We start from the raw sequence: 26,602 nt of genomic DNA, 5'->3' as shown, positions 1-26,602 counted from the left end.
ATAAAATTGACAACATGGTGTAAGTTTAAGGTAAGCAACATGTTGACCTGATACATTTGTATTTTACAATACGATTACCTCCGTGGCGTTAGCTAATGCATCCATCAAAGCTTCCTGTCAGAAGGCTTTCTGTGATGACCAGCATTCTTCCGAGTTAGTCGCCGTTACTGGGTTTTTACTGTATATTCTTATGCTGCTCTATCATGGCTAGAATTCATCACTGACAGTCTGAATTACAGTACATGGCAATCTGCTGTTTAACTGCTTCCTTTTTTGCTTTTTAACTATCATGTTTTAAGGTTCTGATTCCTAACACAGCCTAAGACAGATGGTAAGAAATTATCTCATAGATGAGACTTTAGGACTCTAAAAAAATAAAGCCGTTTTTGTAATGGACTTTGCATGTACTAAGGAATTTTCTTCATTCTGATTTACTCATGCAAAATTGCAATATGATTGCCCCTGCTATTGCTCCAAGAGGGGACATGTTCGCAAATGTGTAATGAAAATACGCAGCTCATTTACTGATTGCACTTAAGACCTAATCCAGAAACAAAACTGGCCTATGGAGATAGACAAATATTGGTCGTGATGAATTATTACACAGACATATTCCCACTAAGGCACTACAGAAAAAAAATGAAAATTGACTAATTCATTTTGAAAAGTTACCTTAAAAGCCAGAACAAGCAGAAGGAAAGGAATTTTAAAAGTATACATTTTTTTTTTTTTTTTAAGTACAGGCTCTTGTGGGGGAAAAATAAGACATCAGTACATTTTAAAACTATAAAGCATTGACTGTTTTCCCATTTGCTAAATTCTTTTTGATATGAATGACACATCATTTTTTTCCCCCTTAAGACTATAGCATTGCTAATTTTCTCCACATGTGTACAATTTGTCTTTGACCTTTAACAAATGTCCTCCGGGCAGTTCACTTAGCATCCAGGAACAACGCCTCAGCATCATTTCATATGCACACAAAGGGCTGAAAGCCCCGTGAAAATAAATGACCCATGGTACAAGCTACATTAACCAGCAGAATAATAAAGACATTTCAGCCCTGTAAATTTTAGTGCCACCCATTCAAAACTGCACTGGGTCACTTTAGCACTAAATTCATAGGAACAAAATAGTAAATACACATGTTTTATTTGTTAAGCTGCCAGCTATATATTTTGTGTAAAAAGTTTGTTAGCCAAGGAAAACCTACTTACAAGCACATCAGGCAGAGTGTATATTTAAAAGCAGTGTCTCTTTGCAATACGTGATTTTAAGTGTTACAGATACATTTACTATTAAACATCATGTATATTTAATGCGACAGTGTCTACTGCAGTGCCCTAAAAGGCTTTGTTCACTTTATAGTTTCCATTACTGGAGAGCCAACATCCAGTTCTCCCACAATTTTGTAAAGTGCAGCCAACCCACAAGAGCTTCTAGTTTTCGCTATAGCAGCCCCGTGGGACTACAATAATTGTTATGAAATCATTAATTCTACCTCAGCAGTTTCAACTGTCAGGTACATGTAACAATAATTGCAGTTAATGAATGCTGCTCAATGTATTAAGTACGAAATGAAACTCAGCATTCTTTTACATGCAGCACTGAGACACATTCACGTTTCTCATTGGTGTGTACCAGGTTGAATATGCTTCTGCCCTTTATTGGTCAGAGTAGATAGTCATGTTTGTTTGTTTGTTTGTTTAACTTCTCTTCATTAAAGAAAACAATACAGGAAATTTTAACTCTCTCTATAAAGAGCAATTAAAATAATTAGTACCAAAAGTAATATTAAATAAGAATCCATGTCTGTGAAAAACAATCCAGCAGAACCAAGACTTCGTTCTTCCTTTGGATAAACAAGAGCTTTTCTTGTGCCACTCTTCCCTCCCCCAGTTCTTCAAAGAGTATGAAAAAGTCCAAAAATTCCAGTTGTTTGAAATATTAGTGTTGTTTCGTTCTCAAACTTTTGGGCAGTAAAGCTTTCATGTACATAGATACGGCCTATTTCTTGACTTAAAAAAGTAAGCACTAGATTTCTAACTTTCAGTCACTCGAAGTAAACTGCATAGACGCTTGCAAGAGCGGAGAGAGAAGAATTTCTGAAAACGTAAGACGAAAAGGTATCACTTTTAGGATCCCAGAGGCATCTACTTCCAATAAGAATGCTCTGACTCTTCAGTTGTCCAATGTGAACAACCACAATTAGCTTGTACCGTGGGATCATCAGGTCCTTGACCTGGGTTTTAATAACCTAGAAATGAAAAGAACAACAACAACAGAAAGATCCTCACTTAGCCACACTGAAACTTAGGGGTCTTTATCTTTGTTATAAATATGGTGGATTTAAGAAAATCACATGATGCGTTGTAGATATTTTCAGTAACTGTTGTAGAAACTTAACTATGTTTTCCTTTAAGCCCTGTTCTCCTGAGATAGAACATTTGGAGACAAAATTATAGCACCAGCAGTAAATCTACATTTTCTAAGACACATGGAAAAACTGTAATCCAGAGAACAGGATTTAAAGGATTTATTACGTTCTTTGAAAATCTATGTTAAGATGGCTTCCCTTCAAAGAACGTTGGCGTGAGAGTTAGACCACCTTGTTTATGCCTAATTAAGGGAGCACACGTCTGGAGTCTCCTGTAATACGACTAACCATGAATGTTTATAAAGAGTTTGTTATAAGGAGTAAAGAAAACCTAATGGAGTGCCAGACTTTAGTTGATAAAAATAGAAATGTATTTAAAGACTGCAATATCTGTATTTGATGGCACTCAAGGAAACTAACTTGAACAAGAGAAAATGATCATTAAAATATATCTTTGGCAATACATTTTTAAATAAATGGGGGCAGTCGTAAACATTTTTTAAACAAAATACATGCAAAATGATACACGTAATGGTTGTTCTAGGCAAAGGCTTTTTACACACACACACACACACACACACACACACACACACACGGAATATGACCTAATAAATATTTCCATAAAATAGAAATAAGCATTTTTACTGCTACTACAAATTAATTGCCTTCATCAGAATGTAGGGGGGTTGTCCTTTCAGCAATATTCTAGTTAACACTTTGTAAATCACACATATACCTCAGAAATCGTTTTGGCCATCTGTCTACAGAGCTCTGGTTCATACTGTTCTTCTTGTAGATAGTTAGTTAACACATCTTTCAGGATCTGATTGACAATGACCACAGGAAAATGTTTGGTAGGACCTGAAAATACAGATGAAATTTCTAAGTAATTTCAAATGCTATCCACCCGCCCATAGTCTAATCAAAAGAGTACTGAATCATGGAGAGACATTTCATCTTCTGGGCGGCCTCTATTTAAGGAGAAAATGGCCCTAATTAGGTTTCCAGACAGGTTCTCTGGCAGAGGACCAGAAGACAACACACTCGTCCATTTACTAGGCTACCTAAAGAGTGCATTCAATACCATTGAGGTTTGATACTGAAAGTATCCTCCTTTCCAGTTCCCACCATTAATGACTTACTTTAAAGTCTCAACATCTTTCTAACTAACCTCCAGCTCTTTTATCTGCAGCTTTTTATTTCCAACCTCTGGATACCACACTACACCTGGATGGGTGGCTCTAAAACCCAGATCTGGCTGTGATATTTCCCTTAGCAAAGTCTAAGGCCCAGCACGTCCAGCCCCTCACCCCCCACCTCAGCTCTCTATGTGGGTGCTGCTCCAGCCCACGGACCTCGTCTGCTTTGTAAGGGATGCTTGTGGACATTTGTTTTGCTCCTGCTTTGAAGTGGAACCGCCTTCCCTATCTTGTTCATCAGAGAAATGTCCACTCACGGTTCAAGGCCAGCTCAAATGTCTGCTTCTCCAGGCAGTCTTCCTCCTCTCCTCAGGTAAAAAATCATCCTTTCTTTTCAGTACTCACAATACTCTGGGTCTCCACGGCTCCGAATCCCCCTGACAACAGCTAAAGCATTTCTGCCTTTCTCCCCAGTGAAATGGTAAGCTCGGTCAGATTTTATCCTCCTCAGAGTCGAATACAATGCTAAACGCAGAGGAAATATTTAATGTGTGGTTTCTGAATTTAAATAGCAGTAATCATTTTATAGGTAATAATCATAGTACAGATAAAAACTGCTTTTATTGAGCATTTTCTACATGTCATACACTGTGATAAGTATTTAGTACCTTACATAATCTTCCAATAAATCACTGGGGTGAGTTTTACTGTTATCTCCACTTCACACATGGGAAAGCGGAGGTTTGAATACATTCAGTAACTTGCTCAGAATCACAGGGTGGCAGAGCTGGGAGGTACTTCTTGTTTTATCTGACTCGAGAGCTTATGTTCTTGACCACATTTAGTCCATGTTCAGAGCAGAGGCTTCGGGTGGGTCTTCTTTATCCTGCATCCCAGGCATCTTCCCTGTCCCTCCTGGGAGTATTAACCTCAACTGTCTGTCATTGAACGGCGAGGGCATGTGCCTGGAGCCTGGCGTACAGGCTCCATCATTCTTTGCTGAATTGATGTGGATAAGGGAACGAGATCAAGAATTATATTCAATTCTATTTCACTAGTCATCAGTATCATTTAAGTGTTTATTTTTAATGACTGTACCAGGGTCTAAAGACATGTATGGCATGTGAAAAGTATGACAATTCCTGGAGCATTTAATAGACTCCTTTGGACGTTCTGAGCAGGATGCAGGACCAAAGGATAGTGCAGTATCCCCTGGCTAGGGAAATTGAGGGTGTTACCCCATCCCACCCCAGGCTTGAGGGCTCTGACAAGGGGACCCTTACTAGCTCCCGGAGAGGCACTCGGAGAGGGCTCCCTTGAGGGCAGCTATGCCCTTCCATCGGTGGAGGCAAAGAGCATGAGGTGAACCCAGAGTCAGGGTGTGGGGGGAGATAGACACCCCAGCTCACACTCCTCCCCCACTCCGACTTCCCACTGAAGTTTTCCATCGGCCAGACTCAACTGGAAGGCTGCAGCCTGTGCCTGTAGTTGAGTTAGGTCAGCCTCCTGGGGCTCCATACACAGTATTTGCATTTTGATGATTATTTGGGAATTGTTCAATTAAATCATCCTGGGGAATGAGTCTGGATAGGTAAAAGGGACAGACACCTGACGCAGTGAGTATGATGATTAACCACAATATTTAGTTAGCAGGAATCTATGTTAGAGGACAGACAAGCTGTTATAACACTGTAGGCTGGTAGGTTTATAACTCCAGGTTGCTCCTGACTGCTCCCATCTCATGGGGTAGAGATAGGGCACCAGCCCGCGTGGGCAAGTTCCTAGGTACCTACAAGCCCCTGGGTCATCCTCCAGTGGATCTTGTACATTTCCATGTGCACTCTCAAGTGAAATGAGGTTAAATTTGAGGGTGGTTTCCCCTCTAGTCAAGAAATTTAAAGATGATACTGCTGGCTTGGACTAAATTAAATAGATTATGTATGTTCTAATTATACTTTCTGTTGTTCACTCCCTCTTACCAGGCATGCATATTGCATGTACCTTGACCTACATCACTCTCATGGAACTTAATTTGGCCGCTTATTATAGTAACTTGTATGCATCGTTCCCTTCAGCAAGTAGTAAATTCCCTCAATGCACACATTTGTCTGTCTAGGACCCGTCCCTGTCATCTGGGGACAGCCTCTTACCTCCTAGGAAGATGAGCGTTTTCCAACTCTAACCAGATGGTTCTTTAGGATCTCCCATCACCTCCTTGAGCCCAAGTCCAGGTTATGGTAGATGGGCCCAGGAGTGGCACTTGCCCCAAGCCAGGCCAATTAGAATCCTTTCTCAGAATTTTGATTTTAAACTGAAACTAGGGGAAAAAATAAATCAACTTCTTTCTGGTGATAAAAGTTATGACATGTGATCCTGAGGACCTGCGGAAGGCCACGACTGTCACCAAGGAGAGGAAGGCAGACCACAGTGAGAGAGGGAGGCCCACACCCAGTTTAGTGCTGAAAAGACTGGTTACACCTGAGTCCCTGTTTCCAGCAGTGCCTATTGTCCAGCTGTACCTATGTCCTTTCTGCACTTGGCTTTGTGTTTTTTTAAAACAAATCTCATTAACTAAATCCTATTTTGAAGATATTTTGAAATGTCATCATGGACTTTTTTTTCTCACTTGTTTGTGATCTTCCCCATGCACCCAGAACCATCCCTTGCCTTGCTCAGTCTGGGATGCTGAGATGCAAAGTCAGAGAAAGAGTGAATGTTCGCTTTTCGACTTTCCAAATGAGCTCCCCAGTCTACTTTCAGAGTCAACTAATGAGAATGGCAAAACTTTTTTCTTTTCTTTCTTTCTTTCTTTCTTTCTTTCTTTCTTTCTTTCTTCTTTCTTTCTTTCTTTCTTTCTTTCTTTCTTTCTTCTTTCTTTCTTTCTTTTTGAGTGGATTTTTTTTTAAGAGGGAAAATATTTTTAGAAATCAAAAAGCAAAGATCTGAAGAAAGGTTGGGATGAAAAAAGAAAGGAAAGGAAAAGAAAAGAAAGGAAAAGAAAGAAAAAGAAGAAAGAGTTGTCACAAAAATAGATTTAAGGTAGAGCAGCTAAAAATTTAGTTATTTAATATGTCTGTGTGTCAGCTTCCCCAAATTGGGGTAATAATAAGAATTATCACATATTGTTTTTTATTAGGATTAAACGAGGTAAAATATTTAAAACCTTTAGAATAGTGCTGCCATGCACGGACACCCCCCCCCCATTAGGTATTTATTATTATGAGTGTTGTTGTTATGATTGCTACCCATTTTGAGGGAGGAGAAAGGGATTGTTTTTGCTGAGAAGGCAGCAAAATCGGGCAAGGGTGTAAGTAGAGAGGCAGTGAGACCTCCACTGTCAGGAAGGACCCTAGGGGGGTCAGTGAAGTCAGAGTGGAGAGCCTGACAGTTTCTGTTCGTGAGAGCATCTGATGACAGGGCCTATCATGCCATGGAAGCTGAGCTCAAACGATGTCTCTCTCTCTCTCCATCTTCAGGCTCTCCTTTTTGTTATGTTGTCTACATTCTCAGGCAGTTTGTCTCTTTGTGGCAACAAAAGTAGCCACCACTATAGGTCTTGTCTGACCTCCTGCTTACAGGCAGTGTTTTTAAAGAATCGGATACTTCTTTAACCATTGCTCCGGAAAAACTCCTGTGGAGAACTCATTCTGTAATTAATAGGAAATTATATTGGATGTCAGAGAAGGCCTGTCGTCTTAGTGATTTAAGGTGAAGTCCTAGAGTCAGTCACTTTGAGAAACAATAACATAATGAATGAAGAAGTAATTTACATGCATTCCTTCATTTAATTCTCACAACATCCTATGATGTGTGGACTATTATCCCTTTTTTACAGATAAACTGAGAGTCAAGGATGCTGATACCTTGCTCAACCATTATTGATTTAGGAATCGGCAAGACTAGTATTCAAATTCAGACGTATTGAGTACTACATCTTGTATGTTTTTCGATACTCATGTTTTAGTAATTAATTAATGAGAAAATGTAAATGGTGTTTTATTACAATGAGTATACTTTGATTTTTCCATTCCCTTTTTTCTTTCATTAATTATACTTGTTTTACCTCATTCTGGCTGTAATTACTCAGATAAAGGGAGGACAAACATACTAAACATTTAAAATGTGGTTAGGTAATGAAAATATTATTGGATAGAATGTGAAAAATTAAACACAATAATGCTGATGATTGACAGGTCCCCTCCCCCCAACATAAACACACTCTTTTGGGAAGTATTGCGTTGTGTAGATATGAGAGAAAATCTTTACCAGAGGTCCACAGAGTACCTTTCAGATGCAAAATAAACTCAGAAACAAGTAGAAGTGGAAATATATTTTTGTTTGAGTATTAACAAGATGGCTAGTTGAATGCTTAAGAAATGGATTGTTAAGCACACAAGACTTAAATCATAAAGGAATAATTCACATGACTTTTGTAAGAAAATATGGGAAATACTTTATACTAAGCTATTTCTAACATTACTTTTCTAACTTGGTTCAACACTCAGTACTTCTAAAATTGATCAGATCATTTAGTTTTTTATTTAAGGAAATAAATTATGAAAATATATCCTTATGAAGAAGAAACACAGGACTTCACAGTTCAACTCCTTTATCTTGTCAAAATCTGATTCAGACCCTTTCAGCATACAGAGTCCAATGTCATAGACAGCGAATGGTTAAGATCTTTCAGTTATAAGTGGAGGAAAACCTGACCCAAACCTAGCTTGCCTAATGAAAAGTCTAAGAGCAGATAGCTGAATTTAGGATTTGAATAATCAATTTGGTTCTCTCTCTGTCTCAGGCTTCGTATGTTGGGGCGAGATGGCAAAACCTCACGCAGCCTTACTTCTTTCAGGTTTCAGAGCCTAATGGGCTTCTCCAACAGACCAAACAACATTGTCTAAGTTGAATCTCAACACAAAGGGTCATATGCTATCCCAGAATTAGTCACTGTTCTATCTCTGGAGCTAATGTCAGCTTCAGCAGAATGTTACGGACCAAAAGTGATAATGTTGGCAGTGGTGGGCTTCCCCAAAGGAAATTGGGTAAGATTACCAGAAGGAATAGAAAATTATACTGGCTGGCAGCAATATTAGTTGTCTACCCCAGGCACTGTGAAAATACCAGTAGACTGGCTAATTATGGAATGTTGTAATTCATGTAGTCTTGGGGATTATTGTAGAAAACTGGCTACAAGGCCTAATGGGATGCTCTGATGGTCTGTACTTTTCTTGAAGTTAACTGGCTACAGATGGAACCACTCTGGCCCATAGAGCCCTCCCTTTGGTCATTGGTAAGTCTCTTTGGAATTTCTATGTAGCAGTAATTATATACCGTGGGCAGATAATAGTGGGCAGGTACACACTTAGAGAAAACAGGTTGGTCTATGAGAAAACATGAATGGGAAAAAGTATTCACAGTGGACTCCATCTGGGAGTATTGGGGCAGGTGCAAAGATCTTTGTTTACAAAGACCCAAAGCCTCAGTGGAAAGGGATAAACACCTCTGTCAACAAGGGACTAGAAATCATTTGCTTTTGCTTTGAAGGCTTTTTTTTCTCCACCTATCAACAACATTGGTTGGCTTTGCTGGATAAAACTTCAATGCATATCTCTTTCCTTTAACTTGAGCATATACAATATAATTATACAGGATAACCCAGAAATACCCAGAAATGAACTTCTTAGTCCTGTAATACACAAGACACATCAGTGCTTCCCAGTGAATTGCGTGGTATTTAGAAAACATTGATAAAGAAAACTAAGCAATGGGTATTGGTCCCATCTTGCAGAGGAAGAAATTAAAACAGCATCAAATCACTTAATTAAGACCCCTTATATTGTGCTAGTATTGAAGATAATGCCATGTTATCAGATATTATTTTAAGTAAATAATGAGATTAGAAGTTTAAAATAAGGGGGTGCCTGGGTGACTCAGCTGGTTGAGTGGCCACCTGTGGATTTTGTTCAGGTCATGATCTTGGGGTCATGGGACTGAGCCCTGCGATGAGCTCCGTGTGCTCAGGGCAGTCTGCTTGAGATTCTCTCTCCCTTTTCTTCTGCCCTTCCCCCACACCTGCTCTCAATAAATAAATAAATAAATAAAATCTTTTTTAAAAAAGAAGTTTAAAATAGGAATGAGTGATAAAATAACAGACCCAGCTGATAGGTGTTTTCCATCTGAACTGTAAGGCGAGAGGCATCGTCACGCTGGCTAGGTTCATCCATATAAGACACGGTACTCCTAGAGCTAAAAGCAAGAGAGAAAACAAATTTCAATAGTTACAACAGCAATAATAACAACAAGATACCTTGTTGGTTTTAGCAAAAATGTTACAAAGGTAAAGTTTCTCTAAGAATATTTCAAACAGATCTCCGTATCAAATTTGCAGATGTCTAAAGTCTACAACATTTTAGAGAGGGAACCATGAAGGCCTAGAGAAGTTACTTGGAGCGGGTCTCCGTACAGTGGTGGAAGCCCCGTGCAGCCCAGTAAAGCCCAAGGCATCTGACTATTCAGCAAGTGTTCATGGGTCGGTCTGTCTGTCCGTGTGGTACGTTTCAAAGCCATTGCCAATGGCATCTCAACGGTGCAGTCTCTCCCCTCAAAGTGGACAAAACGAACAAAAGGACTGGGGAATATAGGAGGAAGCTTAAAATGTTGGGAAACAACTCTATGTATGTACATGGGATATTGTACTTTATAAAAGTTCACTCTCATACATACCACACAAAATTGCTTTAGCAGAAAAAAGAAAAGCAAGAAACTCACCTACATGGTGAGAGAAACCACAATTCCTCCAAACTATTGTAAATCTTAAGCATTTTCAACATTTCAACATGAAGAAAGGGTTTTGTCTTGTTTACCAAGGCAATTTAAGCTTATCCAGGTGCCGAACAGGAGACCCAAGCAAAGAGGAGCCCCTAATGTCCCTCCAGCACCACTCAATTCTGCTTAGTTCAGAGGAAATTCAACTGTCACTAATGGCAGTCTCAGCTCTACCCTCAATTCTCCCCACCTGTGAAAACGGAAGTTAAGACAGATGTCATTTCAAAGGAGACACTACAATAGTGTGTGTGCATGTGTGTGTGTGTGGTTACGTGTGTGTGTTCAGAGTGACCACTTTTCTAAGCAGGCTATATTTTTGCCTTAATTAAATGACAGATATTTGTTCTTAATCTTTTGGGATTTTTTTTTTTTCTCTGCAAGGAGATTAAAATACTTAGTTTTCAGCTGTTTGGAATGAGTAAACTTTTTGCAAATGAAATTTTAAGAAAATCACAGATAATCTGTTTTAAAAGTCCTTAATACAATTTGTGTAATAAATTAAGGTTTACCCACCCATTCCAAGAAATTGATGCAAGTAATTATGGGTGCATTTTCACGATAGACTTCTGGATTAGTGATTTAGTCCTCATTCTTGTAACACCTGCTTTCCCCAGTTTTCCGCTGCCCTTTGAAGGAGCAACCAACCTGTCTGGCCACATTGGCTGCAGGTGTTGTGGGCAGTACCCACAGAAGAGGATCGCTTCTGCTCAGAAAACCCCAGGTGCAAAAGCTCCTTGATTCGAAGATAAACCAGCCTGCCCTGATATTATATGTGCTACTTTTCACCTTGCAAAACATTTTCCATCAAATAATCATTTTACCTTCGCAAGACTCTCTTAAGTTAGTAAACGAGTTATTATTCTACCCATTTCAGAGATAAAAGAAATGAAACAAAGGGCTTAATGCCATACATGTAGGAAAGGCAGACCTGGATTTCAAACATCCTATTTACATCCCAGTAACAAGGTCTCACACGTGATCATTTTCTGACAGAATGAAAATAGGGACGACGACCACCTGAAATCATTAATGACTGCATTTGAAACTTGCTTGCACAAATATACAGGTATTAATAAAAACCCAATTTCTTTTCTACTGAGCACCACCTTAAAAACTCATAGAAAGAGAAGTAGTGTTGGTACCAAACTCTAAGTAGCATAAGTTGGAAGTCTCAGGCAAAAAAGCAAATAAGGATTTTTACAAACAGTCCTCACTATTGCTTTGTTCTATGTTACTGAAAAGTTAATAGTCAGTGCAGTAATGTGTATCAGTATGAAACTGGAAAGTGTCATAAGGGCAGTTTGAAAAACCCACCGGTTGAAGATAGGTGTGGAAACGGAAGGTGTTGCACACTGACTTTTTAAAACTTAACCAAAGGTGATTTCATTCAGAGCCTTTTTGTTTCCACAGTAATCGTGTAAATGGTGTGTGCTCATTGTAAAAAGTTCAAAACATAGAAAAGTATAAAGATTAAAGTAAAATTACACAAAAAATTACTAACCCCAGTGGTTACCTAGACACTGTTAACATTACAGAAATCTTTTTAGACATGACTTTGCATATGGGAACATACGATAGATGCTTGGCTTTTTTTTTTTTCCTTCACTGGAAAATGTATCATGGATAACTTTCTATGTTGATAGATAGTGATCTTCATCAATATTTTAAATATCAAGACAGTATTAACATACGAACATACCATGCTTGATTTACTCATTTGTTCTGGCCATCTAGGCTGTTTCCAAAACACCATTCTTGTGAAGAAAGCTGTGATAAACATCATGGCGGGGACTGCCTGCCCTTTGCTCTCCAGTGTTCCTTCCTTCTTCCTTGGTAACAGAACTCTAAATCTGTGGGGGCGTTTCTCTCTACACTAAAGACAAATTTTTGGATTTCTTTGGTGCTATTGTAGCCATGTGGCTTGTAAGCCGATGAGACATTAGTGGAAATTTTGGTTGAAATCCTGAGAGAGTTTCCTCAAACGAATGAATTCAATCAAGAGGAGTCTGTTTATATCCTTGATGACTGGACTGTGGATATGATGGCAAGAAGTCAGCAGCTATCTTGGGTTTTTGAGATGACCTTATACATTACACATCAGAAAGAGAAGAAGGCTAGGTCCCTGAATTGCTTCCCTCCAGATTTTTTACGTAAGAGAAAAATACATTTCTATTTTGTTTAAGTCACTAATTAAAAAAAATAATTAGTATAAGAAACGTTGTATAATATTGATACAAATTCTAACTGATACAGAATTTGCTACTTGGAAATGCGATGTTGCAAGTACTGTAGGACAAAACCTGGAGTTAGTTTTGGGGAGGAGACAGGGCTTCGGGGAGTGAAGTTTCAGATAGTTTGCTGTAACCTGGCATCCTTTCTCAGGCAGAAAGAAAATATTTGGTTCGTCTATTTCTTTCTGTACCATGTATCCACTAAAATGATAACTTCATGGAAAACTACAGAAAATTTTTACTTGTTACCTTAAAAAGACTAGAGATCTGCTTAAAATGAGATGGGTTGGAAAAAGGAAGAGAGAAAACAATGAGCTGAACAGAAAAAATAAAATATTTATTCCTTGAAAAAGAGACAGAAGGAAGAGATAAAGTATTAAAAGTGCTTGCAATCTGGGTAGCTAACATTAGACCAGAATATGGTTTTGGTAAATTTTTAGAAATAAAAGAGATTCCGTATTTGAAAATGGGGAATGACCAACAGCAGTTTAGAACACTGATTTGGAAAATAAGCAGCACGTATTTTCTCTTTGACAAACAGCTTTACTCAAGCCCTTTGAAATTTTAACAGATAAAAATGTGAGATGCTCAAAAAGGAATTTTATAATTTTAATTACCAGTGCTGTACACACAGCAGAAAACATTTATCGGGTATATGTCACAACATTACAAGTGGCTAAGTTTCAGTTGTCTATGACCAGACTTTCCATAGTTTATAATAATAATCCTTCTAGATAGATACATGATCTCATCACAAAAGGAATGTTGATCTTATTTTTTAAATGTGAAAAATGCTCTTGCTGTCTATGTGTTTCATCAGCTTATTGGCATTTAGGGAGCAACAAGATTCAATTGGCAAAACGTGTCCAAGAGAGTTGTCAAGTTTTAGGAAGGAAGGTAGATGAAAAGTAAACACAGGGAAACTGAAAGTCTGGCAGAAACTACTGGTGAAAATAAGGAACAAATCAACCAATGTTATTCTAGGGAGAAGAGTAACAATTTGTAACCCAATGCAAGTTTCAGTAACACTTGGAATCGTATGCACTGCTGTTGACGACAGATGTGGCTTGAACCTGGATGCAGAATTAGCTGCATGAAATTGGTCCACAATAACAAAAGGAACCCTTCTGTATCGTACCTGATACACACTGGAAACATCCACGCCAACCCAACAGCCCATGTTCTGATTATGCGGGAAAGAGGCAAAAAGAAAATTAGCCAAGGAGTTGGAATACGTTTACTCTTTCATGAAATTCAGTTCTGAAAACATCTTACAAAAGTACTTGCTGATCATTCCTTGAATCACACTGAATAAATACCAGGCTTGTCTTATTGTTATGACTGTTAGAGACAGAAATAGTTTCAATTAAATCTCACCAGCCTCAATACTATCTAATCATTATTGAGAATTCATGTCCATTTTCACTGCCGTTATTACTGAGATGTTTTGAAGCTGCAGTAAGAAATAATATTTGAATGCATAACTGGCCTTGGAACCATTAATTTAGTAGATTAAGAAAGTCAGAATGTCATCTCTTTCTTCCATTTGTAACCACAAAACGCCCGGAACGACCATATTTTGAATGGTATCACTTAAGCAGTTCCCCCCTAAATCTGTTACTAAAGTTACGTGCTGCCTCCCAGTGGAGATATTTTAGAGCACGCAAAGTAAAAAGAAGGCTTCAAGATGTACAGATTTGGGCTTTTGTTCTTTTTCCCCTCATCCTTTCAACAAATATTTATTGCTCACAATGGGCAGGCTGGTAATACAAAGAAAAATTAGATTCCCCATGCTCAAGAAACAAGATATTGAAAATAACATGAAATATGCATAAAGGCTCACTTAGTTGAACTTTCTGCCTCAAAAAGACCAAAGGATGTTTTTATGAATGTTGTGTTTAAGAGCAAAAACATACCAACTCTTCCCCAGTCACTAGAAGGTGGAAGCTGTCGAATAAGGTGATTTAGTTTTGTGGCCATTTAGTTTATAGCAAGTTTGCTGGGTTTTTATGTAGCTTTGAGATATTTAATTCACATTATTGGCCCAGTCATGCCAGTAAGAGAAAAGTTATAGTAGAAAGAAAGGTCAAGATACATTTTCCTAAATAAGAGAGAGAACAGAAAATGATATGGCATGTGTTCTTGTAGGATACATTTCTCCAGAGTAGGAATGCTTCTGAAGGACTAAAGAATAAGCCACACAACCTGTAAAAAATCTAGTTCTGATGTGACTGAGGATAATCCAGGACAGGTGACTGATAAAATAGAATAATTTAGAGTGTGTGGATAGAAAATCAGAGCATCTGAAGCCCACTGAACTAATATTCACTCATGACAAGGTGAGGTTAAAGCCAAAGGTAGCTAATGAAAATTCTGTTGCAGGTCCTGGATGAATGGATAGATTCAAAGTTGCATTACCCTTGGCAATCATCACTCAGGTGAGGCTGAGTACGGGTGCCACGGTTACAGCCACAACACTATGGAGATCATGAAGGAATAAATGGTGCTGGGAAAATTGGACAGCTATATGCAAAAGAATGAAACCTGACCACTCTCTCACACCATACACAAAGATAAACTCCAAATGGATGAAAGACCTCGATGTGAAACAGGAATCCATCAAAATCCTAGAGGAGAACATAGACTTCTACGACATCGGCCACAGCAACCTTTTTCATGACACATCTCCAAAGGCAAGAGAAACAAAAGATAAAATGAACTTGTGGGACTTCATCAAGATAAAAAGCTTCTGCACAGCCAAGGAAACAGTCAAAAAAACTAAGAGGCAGCCCACGGAATGGGAGAAGATATTTGCAAATGACACTGCAGATGAAAGACTGGTATCCAATATCTACAAAGAACTTCTCAAACTCAATACATGAGAAACAAATAATCAAATCAAAAAATGGGCAGAAGATATAAGCAGACACTTTTCCAATGAAGACATACAAATGGCTAACAGACACATGAAAAAATGTTCAAAATCATTAGCCATCAGGGAAATTCAAATCAAAACCACATTGAGATACCACCTTACGCCAGTTAGAATGGCAAAAATTGACAAGGCAAGAAACAACAATTGCTGGAGAGGATGTGGAGAAAGGGGATCCCTCTTACACTGTTGGTGGGAATGCAAGTTGGTACAGCCACTTTGGAAAACGGTGTGGAGGTCCCTCAAAAAGTTAAAAATAAAGCTACCCTATGACCCAGCAGTTGCACCACTGGGTATTTACCCCAAAGATATAGACGTAGTGAAGAGAAGGGCCATATGCACCCCAATGTTCATAGCAGCATTGTCCACAATAGCTAAACTGTGGAAGGAGCTGAGATGCCCTTCAACAGACAAATGGATAAAGAAGATGTGGTCCATATATACAATGGAATATTACTCAGCCATCAGAAAGAACGATTACCCAACATTTGCAGCAATATGGACGGGACTGGAGGAGATTATGCTAAGTGAAATAAGTCAAGCAGAGAAAGACAATTATCATATGGTTTCACTCATTTATGGAACATAAGAAATAGGAAGATCGGTAGAAGGAAGGGAAGAATGAAGGGGGGGGTAAACAGAAGGGGGAATGAACCATGAAAGACTGTGGACTCTGGGAAACAAACTGAGGGCTTCAGAGGGGAGGGGGTGGGGGATTGGGATAGGCTGGTGATGGGTAGTAAGGAGGGCATGTATTGCATGGTGCACTGGGTGTTATACTCAATAAATGAATCATGGAACGTTGCATCAAAAACTGGGGATGTACTGTATGGTGACTAACATAACATAATAAAAAATTATTATAAAAAAATGAAGGAGGAGTGTGGTCTCACTCAACAGATTTTCAACACAAATGAAGCTTTCTTTCTTCTTTCTTCTTTCTTTCTTTCTTTCTTTCTTTCTTTCTTTCTTTCTTTCTTTCTTTCTTTCTTTCTTTCTAGATTTTATTTATTTGACAGAAAGAGAGAGAGAGAACAAGCAGGGGGAGTAGCAGGCAGAGGGAGAGGTAGAAGCAGGCCCCCCTATGTGGGACTCGGTTCCAAGATCCTGAGATCATGACCCGGGCCGAAGGCAGACACTCAACTGACTGAGGCACCCCGGCGCCCCTCTTTTTTTAAGTAGATGCACAATGGAATGCTTCAGCAAGGAGGTGAATGTATACCTTGTTTCAAAAATTCGAAAGTTTAACAATTTCTATTGCTGTAAATGCATCTTATGTTTTCAAGATGAAAGTCCTTAGTCACCTGGACTTAACACCTACATGGACCTGCAAACCTAACCTGTTTGTGAGCAACAGAACTTGTTTGTTCAGGAATTAATATACTGCCATAATTAGTCATTCAAAAAATATTTACTGAGTTGCTGTTATGTTCCAGGCTCTTCTAGGTTCTTAGGATACAAAAAGGAAACAAACAAACAAAGACCTTTGCCCTCATGGAACTTAGTGAGAAGGGACAGATCATAGACAATAAAATACTAAAGTAGTAAATTATACATTATGTTAGAAAGTGATAAATGCTGCAGGGGGAAGAACTGCTTCGTCAAGGGGCCTTGAAAGTAGATGGAGGAGAGGGTTCTCTTTGCAGTTTGAAATAGACTGGTCAAGATAGGCTTCCATGAACAAAGATTTGAAGGAGGTAAGGAAAGGAACCAAGTGGATAGCTGAGGGACGAGGGTGTCAGGGAGAGAGAAAGCATATGCACAGGGTTTGAGCCAGGAGGCCGCCTGGTATTTCTGAGGAAGTGCATGAAGGCCAGACACACTAGCTGGAGCGGAGGGAGCCAGCAGGAGGCTGAAAGAAGGCGAGGTTACAAAGGTGTGAGCAGCTGGATCGCTGGGGCTTTGGGCAGCACTGTAAAACCGTGGCTTTGGCTCTGATCAAGAGGGAGCTATAGAGAGTTTTGAGCAGAGGAACAGCAAGATCCACTGCATCATTGACAAGGATCACTCTAGCTGCTATTTCGAGAATAGACTATAGGCTGGCAGGTGTAAAAACAGGGAGAGCAGTCAGGAAGTTTTTATAGTAATCCAGGTGAGAGAGGACACTAACTGCTATGGGCTAAATTTTGTCTCCCCCAAATTTATACATGGAAGACTTACTGCCCTACCACGTGACTGTATTGGAGCTACTGCCTTTAGGGAGGTAATTAAGGCTAAGTTAGGTCATAAGGGTAAAGCCCTGAACCAAAACTATCGGAGTCCTTCTATAAGAGGAAGAGACACCAGAATTATCTTTCCACCATGTAAAGACGCAGTGAGGAGGTTCCCCTCTACGAGCCGGGAAGAGGGTGGTCACAGGAACCTGACCATGCTGCCATCCTCATTCCAGACTTCCAGGCTCCAGGACTGTGAGAAAAATCGATTCCTATTATTTAAGCTGCCTGATCTATGGAATTTGTTATGGCAGCTTGAGCCGACTAACACAGCGACTGAGACTGAGATGGGAGCGGTGGGGGGTAGTGGTCAGGAGTTGGGTTCTGGATATATTTTCAAAGTTGATTCAACAGAATTTCCTGAGGCATGGGAAGGGGGGCAGTTAGATAGAGTTAAGTTGTGAGCATGCTGAGTTTGAGATGGTTACCAGATACTGAAGTGAAAGGTCAATAGGCAGTTAGATCCATGAGCCTGGGTTTTGGGAGAGATGTGGAGGCCGGAGATATAAATTTGGGGGCATAATACCATGTCTCAGTTACTAGACTGGAGGAGATTCCCGAGGGGATACGTGCAGGACAAGAGGCGAATAGGACAAAGGACTGCTCTCTGAGGTACTCCAATATTAAGAAATTGGGGAGAAGAGAAGGGAGCAGGAAGAAGACGGATAAGGGGGAACCCATCAGGCAGAAGGAAAACAGGAGAGTGTGTGTCCTGAAGCCTGGTGAAGAAATTGTTTCCAGGGAAAGGAGTGGTCAGTGGACAGTGCCAAATGTTGAGAGGCCAAATAAGATGTGGACTGACCATTGGATCAGGAACGTGAGAGTCACAGTCTTGATGAGAGCAGTACCACAAGTTCAGGGACAGTCCACTTTGTTCACCATGGTATCTCTAGCACTTAGCACAACGCTGTGACCCAGGCAACAAGAAAGTGTTTAATGAATAAAAGGAATGTTATGATTCTCATTTTATAGATGACGTATTAAGACTCAAAGAATATTTAATAGTAGCTGGTTAAGCAGATCTGGGATTCAAACACAGGTCTAATTTGGCTCCAAAGTTCTATGTGATACTGAATACTTGCTCTGCTTTTAGATGCGCCAAGAACCCTTCTAGGTGTTTCCATATATTCTTTTAATAAATTCTCACCACACCCCGGAGCAACAATGACCATTTTTAGCCCATTTTTTAGAAGCAGCAGCTGGGGAAAAGAGGGCTCAATAACTTAGGCAATTTCAACAGCTTAAGTGCTCAAGCTGGAACTTGACTCCAGCCAGTGTATGCAGAACAGATCTCCGAGCCACTCCATTCGGCTCCATGGCTATGCTGCTGCTATTCCATTTCCTCCTTTAGAAATACTGCACTAGTTAGTCAGGGTTGCCATGACAGAGTACCATAGATTAGGTGGCTTGAACCCCAGAAATGTATTATCTCAGGCCTGGAGGCTGGATGTTTGAGAACAAGGCGTTGGCTCACTTGGTTCCTTCTGAAGGCTGTGGAAGAAAGTGTCTGTTCCAGGCTTGTAGATGGCGGTCTCCCCTCTGTGTCTTCACATCCTTTCCCTGTCTGTGTATCTGTGTCCAAATTTCCTTTTCTTAGAATAATACCAGTCATGTTGGATGAGAACCTACCCTAATGAGGTCATTTAAACTTGAGTAGCTCTTTAAAGACCCTGTTACCAGGTATGGTCACGTTCTGAAGTATGAGGACTTCAACATATGAATTTGGCAAAGCATGGCGCAGTTTGGCATTGGGGTGTGGGGCGCGCACCATTCAGCCCAAATGAGAAATACAAACACCTTCACGATGTCTCTAAACTCTAGGGTCAGAGAGCTACGGATTATTTGCTCTGTCACCTGGGAATCGTGACCATCTTGGAAGTCACTCCTCCACACCAAGTGTCAGCTTCCTCAGCGTACGGGGAGAATAGGGCATGCGCATACTTATTTTTCTAAATACTGTTGGATTTATTTGCTGAATGGATATTTGTTCTTATTCTCACTTGTCTAGCAAATACCGACATTTGGTACTATTCTCCCTTCTTATATTTTACCATTCAGTGGATGTTTTAATTTGCATTTTTCTCCTTTTCCAAGTGAGTTCGAGGATCCCTCTATATTCCTCTTTTTGAGCGTCTCTTCGAATATTCTGCTTAGCCATTGGGCTTTGCCTCTGCAAACTGCTGTTTATCTCCTTTGACTATTTTTCAAATGGTCAATGTGCATGATTTTAAAAAATATGTATCTTCTGCTGGCCTATTAACTGTGTCTGTTGTATTTTTTATTGAACAGAAATACTAACTTTTATTGTAGTTATATTTATCACGTTTTTTTATGGTTTTGTTTTTTCATTTTGGGATCTTATTTAAGAAATCTTTCCCTAGCCATAGAACACAAAGATATTCTGCTATACTTTCTTCTATTAGCTTTATAGCTTTCCACATTTCAGTCTTCCATGTGGAATCTACTATGAAAATGATATAAGGTAAAAATCGTGCTTCATTTTCCTTCGCCTAGTGAGCCATTTTTCTCCCAACACAATCTACCAAAAAATCCCCATACTTTTCCCAATGCTCACACATGATGTTTCCATAAAATCGTGGGTCTATTTCTGAGGTTTCTATGCATTCCAATGGTCTGTTTCTCTATTCATGCACTTGTCTATTCCTAAATTTATCATTTTTACTTACTACAATTTTGTGGTATATCTTAATACTTGATCGCATTCCCAGGGCAGTTTTTACAAAGATGCCAATGAGGTATTATGTACGAAGATGTTCCACATGGCATGTGAAAGCCAGTCTGGATGTTCATCCCTAGGGGAATGGATACAAACATACGTGATGGGTGGATATTAAGAACCACTACGCCGCAGTAAGAAGCAAAGAGCCAGGATCCATAGTTACATGAGTAAATAAAAAAACATTAAGATGTTGGGGCACCTGGGTGGCACAGCGGTTAAGCGTCTGCCTTCGGCTCAGGGCGTGATCCCGGCGTTCTGGGATCGAGCCCCACATCAGGCTCCTCCACTAGGAGCCTGCTTCTTTCTCTCCCACTCCCCCTGCTTGTGTTCCCTCTCTCGCTGGCTGTCTCTATCTCTGTCGAATAAATAAATAAAAAATCTTTAAAAAAAAATTAAGATGTTGAACGAGATATATGAAAGTGAGAAAACAAAATGAGATTTATAGCACAACACCATTTACGTAAGTGAAAATCTCTGGTAAGTACTTGTTCCGTATTCTTTTGTAAGATGGTCAGTCAGGTGTGGCACAGAAGGAGAGGGCAGAGGAGCTCAGGAAAACACAGCGCACTATACTCACAGATCCCAGAGATAAGAGGCATGCCACGCCATGCAGGGTTACATGGAAAAGCACCAGAGTGTCAAGACGCAGAGGACAGGAGCAAGGGAGAGTCAGGGCCAGAGCCTTTATTGGGGGTATCTGAGGGAAAAGCAAAACTGGGTGCAGGAAACGGTTCAAGACTGGCTAGTCTGAATAACTTCGGTGGGCTCTAAGCTAGAGGAGGGTCCTTAGTTGCCTGGTGCTTGACTCTGGGCAATTAAGGCAGAGGATTATTGCATGCTGGGTGTTGGGGGGCATGTAGAGGGGGGCTGGCTCTGGGTTGGATAGTTTGCATATTGATGGTATAGTCCCTGCTGAGACCTTGGCTAGCTTCAGGAATTGGCTAGACCTGGGAGGGGCAGCCGCTCCCCAGCCAGTAAGGTTTTTTAAATATAATATATATTATATAATTTAATATAATATATATTATATAATTTAATATAATAATACACAGAAAATTAAAAATATATATATATTATAAGTATATATATATTATATACACACTATACTATACTATACAATACATACACACACACACACACACACACTTAAATATGTGTATTCCTGTAGCATGTAGAGTGCTGTGTGTATTACAGTGGGTGCCTTTTGAGAGTGAAGAGTGAAGTGTGAAAGGGGAAGAAGAAGGACAATCAGAAAGACACTAGGGGTCTCGCCCATACTGATGATGGCAACGTGCTATGAAATGAAGAATATTTTCGACTCTGCTCCTGAGAGAAATAAGATAATAAATGAGATAACTGGAGATCATAAAAGTATCTTCTCTACTTACCCACAGGATTTTTACGAGAATCATATGGGTGTTGTACGTGAAACAGTTTCATAATCTATCACAACTACAACATGATATTAGTATTTACTGGGCTTTAATTTGGGATCATGGCCATTTCCGTTTTCTCAAGCTTCTCTCTCTTTGAAGGGGGAAAGCTGTAGCTCATCCAGGTCTTTCGGGGGCTTTACTTTTATTTAGATGGCAAGAGAACTTACCAAATCCAGGAAAGAGGTCGGACAACGGCATTTTTTAACTGCCCGTGAGCAGCTCAGTAGTCTAGGTTGAAATCATAGGATAAATTCATCAGGTTTAAAATTACTTGCTCACCATCTATCCCATCAGATTACAAACTCCCCAGGAGCAGGGATTATTTCTTTGTGGTTCCCCACCCAGCACAATGGAATGTACTCATTGGTTAATAAATAATTATCTCAAATGAAGTAATGAACGCAGTATTTTCCATTTTTGCAGAAAAAAAATACCAGGCGGCTTTCAGTTTACTTGAAAAATGACCTTCTCCACAGTAGAACTTTATAATTAGTTACTTTAACCCCAACGTGTGGCACAATAATTGGCACAGAGGGGCAGCTCAGGAAACCCTGAATAAATAAATAAGTGAAAGAACATTGTGTGTCCTAACTAGGGTGTTAGATGCCCCCCATGGGCTTCAATAGAGAGCGGTGGGATCCATACTCAAAGTTCTTGTAACATGACATCACTGTAATTTTGGTTTGAGACAAAAGAGAGACTTTTTAGTCCCCAACCTTGGGCCTGACCTACTGGTTGAACTACCGGCCTCAGAGAAAATAAACCTGGCTATCACGTCACATTATCCTGGGAGAGTCACTTAACCTCAGGCTTCTGTTTGCATTTTAAGAACATGTGAGCAGCACATCTGTTCAAATACTGTTTGAAGGCTGCCAAAGGCTGGGCTTCCAACAAGAAAGATGTATTGTCAATACCTGCTCTTACTCATGGGTGGGAAACAGGAGGTTCAGGTGAATGAATAGAAGAGTTTCATTAATGTAAGTTACACATCAATAGCCAATTTTCAGAGAATGAGAATACTTGCCTATACACAGAAGCCCACTTTGCCACTTGCTAGTTCTATAGCCTTGGAACCTCAACCTTTCTAGGCTTCTGCTTATTCCTTTGTAAAATGAGGATGATAATAGCATCTATCTTAGAGAGCAGGGTCAACAAGCATTTCTGTAAAATGCCATCTAGCCAATATTTTGGCTTTGTGGGTCCTCCAGTTTTTACTGCAACCACTCTACTCTATAGTGTGAAAGCAGCCAGAGATGATACATACATGAATAGGCATTCCTACATTCCAATAAAGGTTTATTGATGGATACTGAAATTTGCATTTTTATTAATACTCATAGGACAAAAATATTATTAAATTTTTTTTCAACCACATAAAAACCATACTTAGCTAGGGGACCATACAAAAACAGGAAGTAGGTTGGACCTGGCCCTTGGGCCATAATTTGTTACCCGCTGCCACAAAGCTTCTGTGAGACTTAAATAAGGTCATAGTGAGGGCTCAATAAATGTTAGCTATTTTTAGCCTTATTACTATCTATTATTTAACTGAAAAAGCAAACAAAATTCAAAATTATAGATGCAGTATGATGACAACTAGAAAGATGTAGAAAGAAATATGCCAACATGCTCACAGTTATGATTCTGGGAGATAAGATCCAGCTTTAGATGTTTTAAGAGTAAAACATAAAAATTACATTAAAATGAAAACATATTTTAAATTAAAAAAATCCAGCCCTAAAAACAGTTAACAGTAATTACACTGAATATAAATTCAATCTTCCTTTCATAATTGGGAAGGCACTTGGGATATCCATTATGCCCAGGGATCAATGTTGAGAGCTAGTTACTATTGTAAAACAATGTAGACATAGAAACCAAGACTAGAGGATTGAATCTATGCCAATCTTACACCCAAGAAGTGGCTTTCCAAGTAGGTTTACCTCCTACACTTCTTTGCCTTCCTTATCAGTGTGTTTACTGCTATAGAGGAAAACAAGTCCACAATCTAACAAGAGAGACAGACAAGAAAACAGCCAAATACAGTAGCATGTAGAAGAGAAAAGCAGCAGGAGCAGGAAGGAAGAACATCCAACCCAGCCCAGCAGTGGAAATGGTTGTAGTCGAGTAGAGAATGCCTCTCGAAAGGTGAAGCTGGAGCCAAATCCAGGAGGAGGAGGAGAAGGAAGCCAGAGTGTAAGAATATTCCAGACAAGGGTACCCCATGGGAAAGCTACATGGGGCAGTGGCTGGAGGCAAGACAGAGCATGGAAGGATTATAAATGTGGAAGTTGAGTATGGCCAGAGAATAGAATGCAAGTAGGATAGCGGAGAACACAGCGCTAGAGATGTAGGCTAAGATCTCTGACCCTATGGGCCTTACTAATAATTTAGGACCCTATTGTTGTCACTAAATTGTCCCTTGACCTGTACACCTGTTATTTCATGGTAAAATGGTGAGAATGAAGTCTACCTAGTAGGATTAATGCTGGGGCTATTAAATAAGATGATGTATTTGGTCTTCTGTATATTTCAGGATAGGTTTTATACTATTGAAATTGATCTGGTCAAAAAATTGTTTTAAATAACTTTCAAAAGAAAGGTACATGTTTTTCCATAAAACTCTGCAATTTCAAAACTATGCCTCCGTTTGATAGCCACTGAACTTTCAGAATTTTTCTGCTAGTCAAAGACTCATTTCGTGAAGGAGTGTCACTTGAAAAGTCTGGTCCCCGACAGTGCTGAAGACCTTGAAAGTCAGTCGGAGTTAGAGGTGAGGAGGCGGCCTCCCGAATGGCCTCTGTACTGCCAGGGTACTTGGAAGCTGGTCATTTGCTTTCTAAGTAAAAAAATATTCAAGTAGAGGATCCATTCTGAATGTTCTGAGAGTCTGAATTTCTAACTCTGAAATACATCAGTGAAATGGTCACTTAAATGTATTTGTTAGTAAAAAATCTATCTCATGTGCTGGTAACACGATTTCTGTATCTTTGTAACTTTTAATTTATATTTATATTTCATCAATTAAAAAAGAGCGCTCTCTAATTATTCACATTTGGCCATGTTCTGATTCTATGCGACTTTCTAATTTGCTTTGAAAGGGAAGATGTAAATGAAAATGATGCAAATAGGAATGACCGTTTAGTCTTCAGATGAGAGCCGTTTTTTTTTTAAATCACAGAAACATGATTTATGTCAGACTATTATTATGAATATTTTCCTGGAAAAAGTTGAATTTAAGCTAACAATTATTTTAAAATAATTGAAAAAAGAACCTTTACCCTTAAATATTGGGAAATTGAGGCCAAAATGGCTTAGGATCAGCAGCAAAAGTTGCAGAGGTTAATTTTTCTCCTAGCTTTCATTCTGACATTGGCTGGGATTGCAACTCCTTTACATTTTCTATCTGTAAAAGAGAGAGCTTGTATTTGTAATCCACAAACATCAGGTTTGGAAAGTCAAATTTTAAGTAAGCACATTAATACGCTCTGAGAGTAGAAAGTAGAAAGATTTGGTTTCAAGATTATAATATAAATCTATTCCAGTTTTTCTGGTCTCTGCTCCGTAGGACTCACCAGCTCCTGCTGCCCATCCTTCCACACCCTTCAATGCTGTGGAAACTACTAGAAGGAAAGCCTATAATATAAGTTTATTAACCTCTGCATCGGATAATTTGTTTTGTTTTCTTCCCAATGGCAGTCAAAAAGAAATGCCATGCAAGTATTAAAAATTAATTAATCTTTTTAAGAGAGCAAATGCAGTATGTAGCAAAAGCCAAAAAATGTACTTACTACCTTTTGACCCACTAATTGTATTTCTGGGAAGAAAACAAGCAGAAACTTATTATATAGTGAAAAAGAAAAAAAACTGGGGCGTGATTAACTAACCCAGAATTATAAACTGATAAAATATTATGCAGCCATTTAAAAGGATATGGGGAAAACTATTGAAAATACATTACAAAATTTGTATAAAACAATGCTAAATGCAATATATATATATATATATATTCTCAATATAGAGAGAGATAATAAAATGCAGAATCTATGCATTTATGTGACACTGAGTAGAAGACTTCAGGAGACATGTAAGAAGTTAACTGGTCTATACTGCATATGGCATTTCTTTTGGGGAGATGATTTTGGGGGGGTGCTCTTTGAAATAGTACAAAATGCTGCTGGATTCAACATACCACTTAGATTTCGTCACTCTCTTTTTCTTTCTTTTTAAAAATATAGCCCCAAAAGATAACTCAAAATGTTTTACTTGCCCATTTTCTCCCTTGCATGTCCCAAGAACTATTTTTTTTTCTTTTGATAAGCACTATGCACTGGTTTATTCAATAACTGAATTTAGGTTATTAGACATTCAGTTACTCACTTTTTGGTGTACCCGTGAAGTTCCTTCTGCCGGAACTCATGACCACTTAGAGAAGACACACTACTCCTTTTCTTTACTGAAGGAGCCATTCTGTCTTTAGCAACGCCTGCCATCATCATAACCTATGGAAAACAACTTCTGTAAAATAGCAGACAAAAGATCTGAAAGCATTTTAGTTAATATAACACAGAGACTCATTCCAGATTAAAAAACACAGATAATTCTACCATTTTTTTTGAAAGGGGAAGTGCGGTTTCCTTAACAGTGATTTTTAGTAGATGTTGCTATTCTGGTCAGTGTAACTGGAAACATGGTAACTCTGCTGA

General features: G+C 39.2%; 1 protein-coding gene across 1 annotated transcript; it reads right to left on the bottom strand.

Moving 5' to 3' along the window:
• On the bottom strand, positions 1 to 26,395 carry DYNLT5 (dynein light chain Tctex-type family member 5). The gene is made up of 5 exons (XM_045801372.2): positions 26,277 to 26,395; positions 9,674 to 9,765; positions 3,114 to 3,238; positions 2,058 to 2,257; positions 1 to 626 (listed from the first exon to the last, which is right to left on the bottom strand). The coding sequence occupies exons 1-5, from the start codon at positions 26,393 to 26,395 to the stop codon at positions 542 to 544; spliced, it is 621 nt and encodes a 206-aa protein (XP_045657328.2). The 3' UTR covers positions 1 to 541.
• Between the last annotated feature and the right edge of the window lie 207 nt (positions 26,396 to 26,602).

Source organism: Ursus americanus, chromosome 12 (genome assembly GCF_024610735.1).
Source record: "Ursus americanus isolate L20-20 chromosome 12, mUrsAme1.1.p, whole genome shotgun sequence".
In the NCBI taxonomy this organism is placed as follows: Eukaryota; Metazoa; Chordata; class Mammalia; order Carnivora; family Ursidae; genus Ursus; species Ursus americanus.
The sequence above is the reverse complement of the archived record's forward strand: the minus strand, read 5'-3'. Positions and strand labels throughout refer to the sequence as shown.

Coding starts and splice junctions, on each gene's coding strand:
- DYNLT5 (XM_045801372.2), bottom strand. CDS start 26,395: ATGATGATGGCAGGCGTTGCTAAAGACAGAATGGCTCCTTCAGTAAAG. Junction 9,766..26,276: donor CTTCACGGGTACACCAAAAA/GTGAGTAACTGA, acceptor TCTTGCTTTTAG/CTCTAGGAGTACCGTGTCTT. Junction 627..2,057: donor GTCTATGCAGTTTACTTCGA/GTGACTGAAAGT, acceptor TTTTTTCTGTAG/TGCCTTAGTGGGAATATGTC.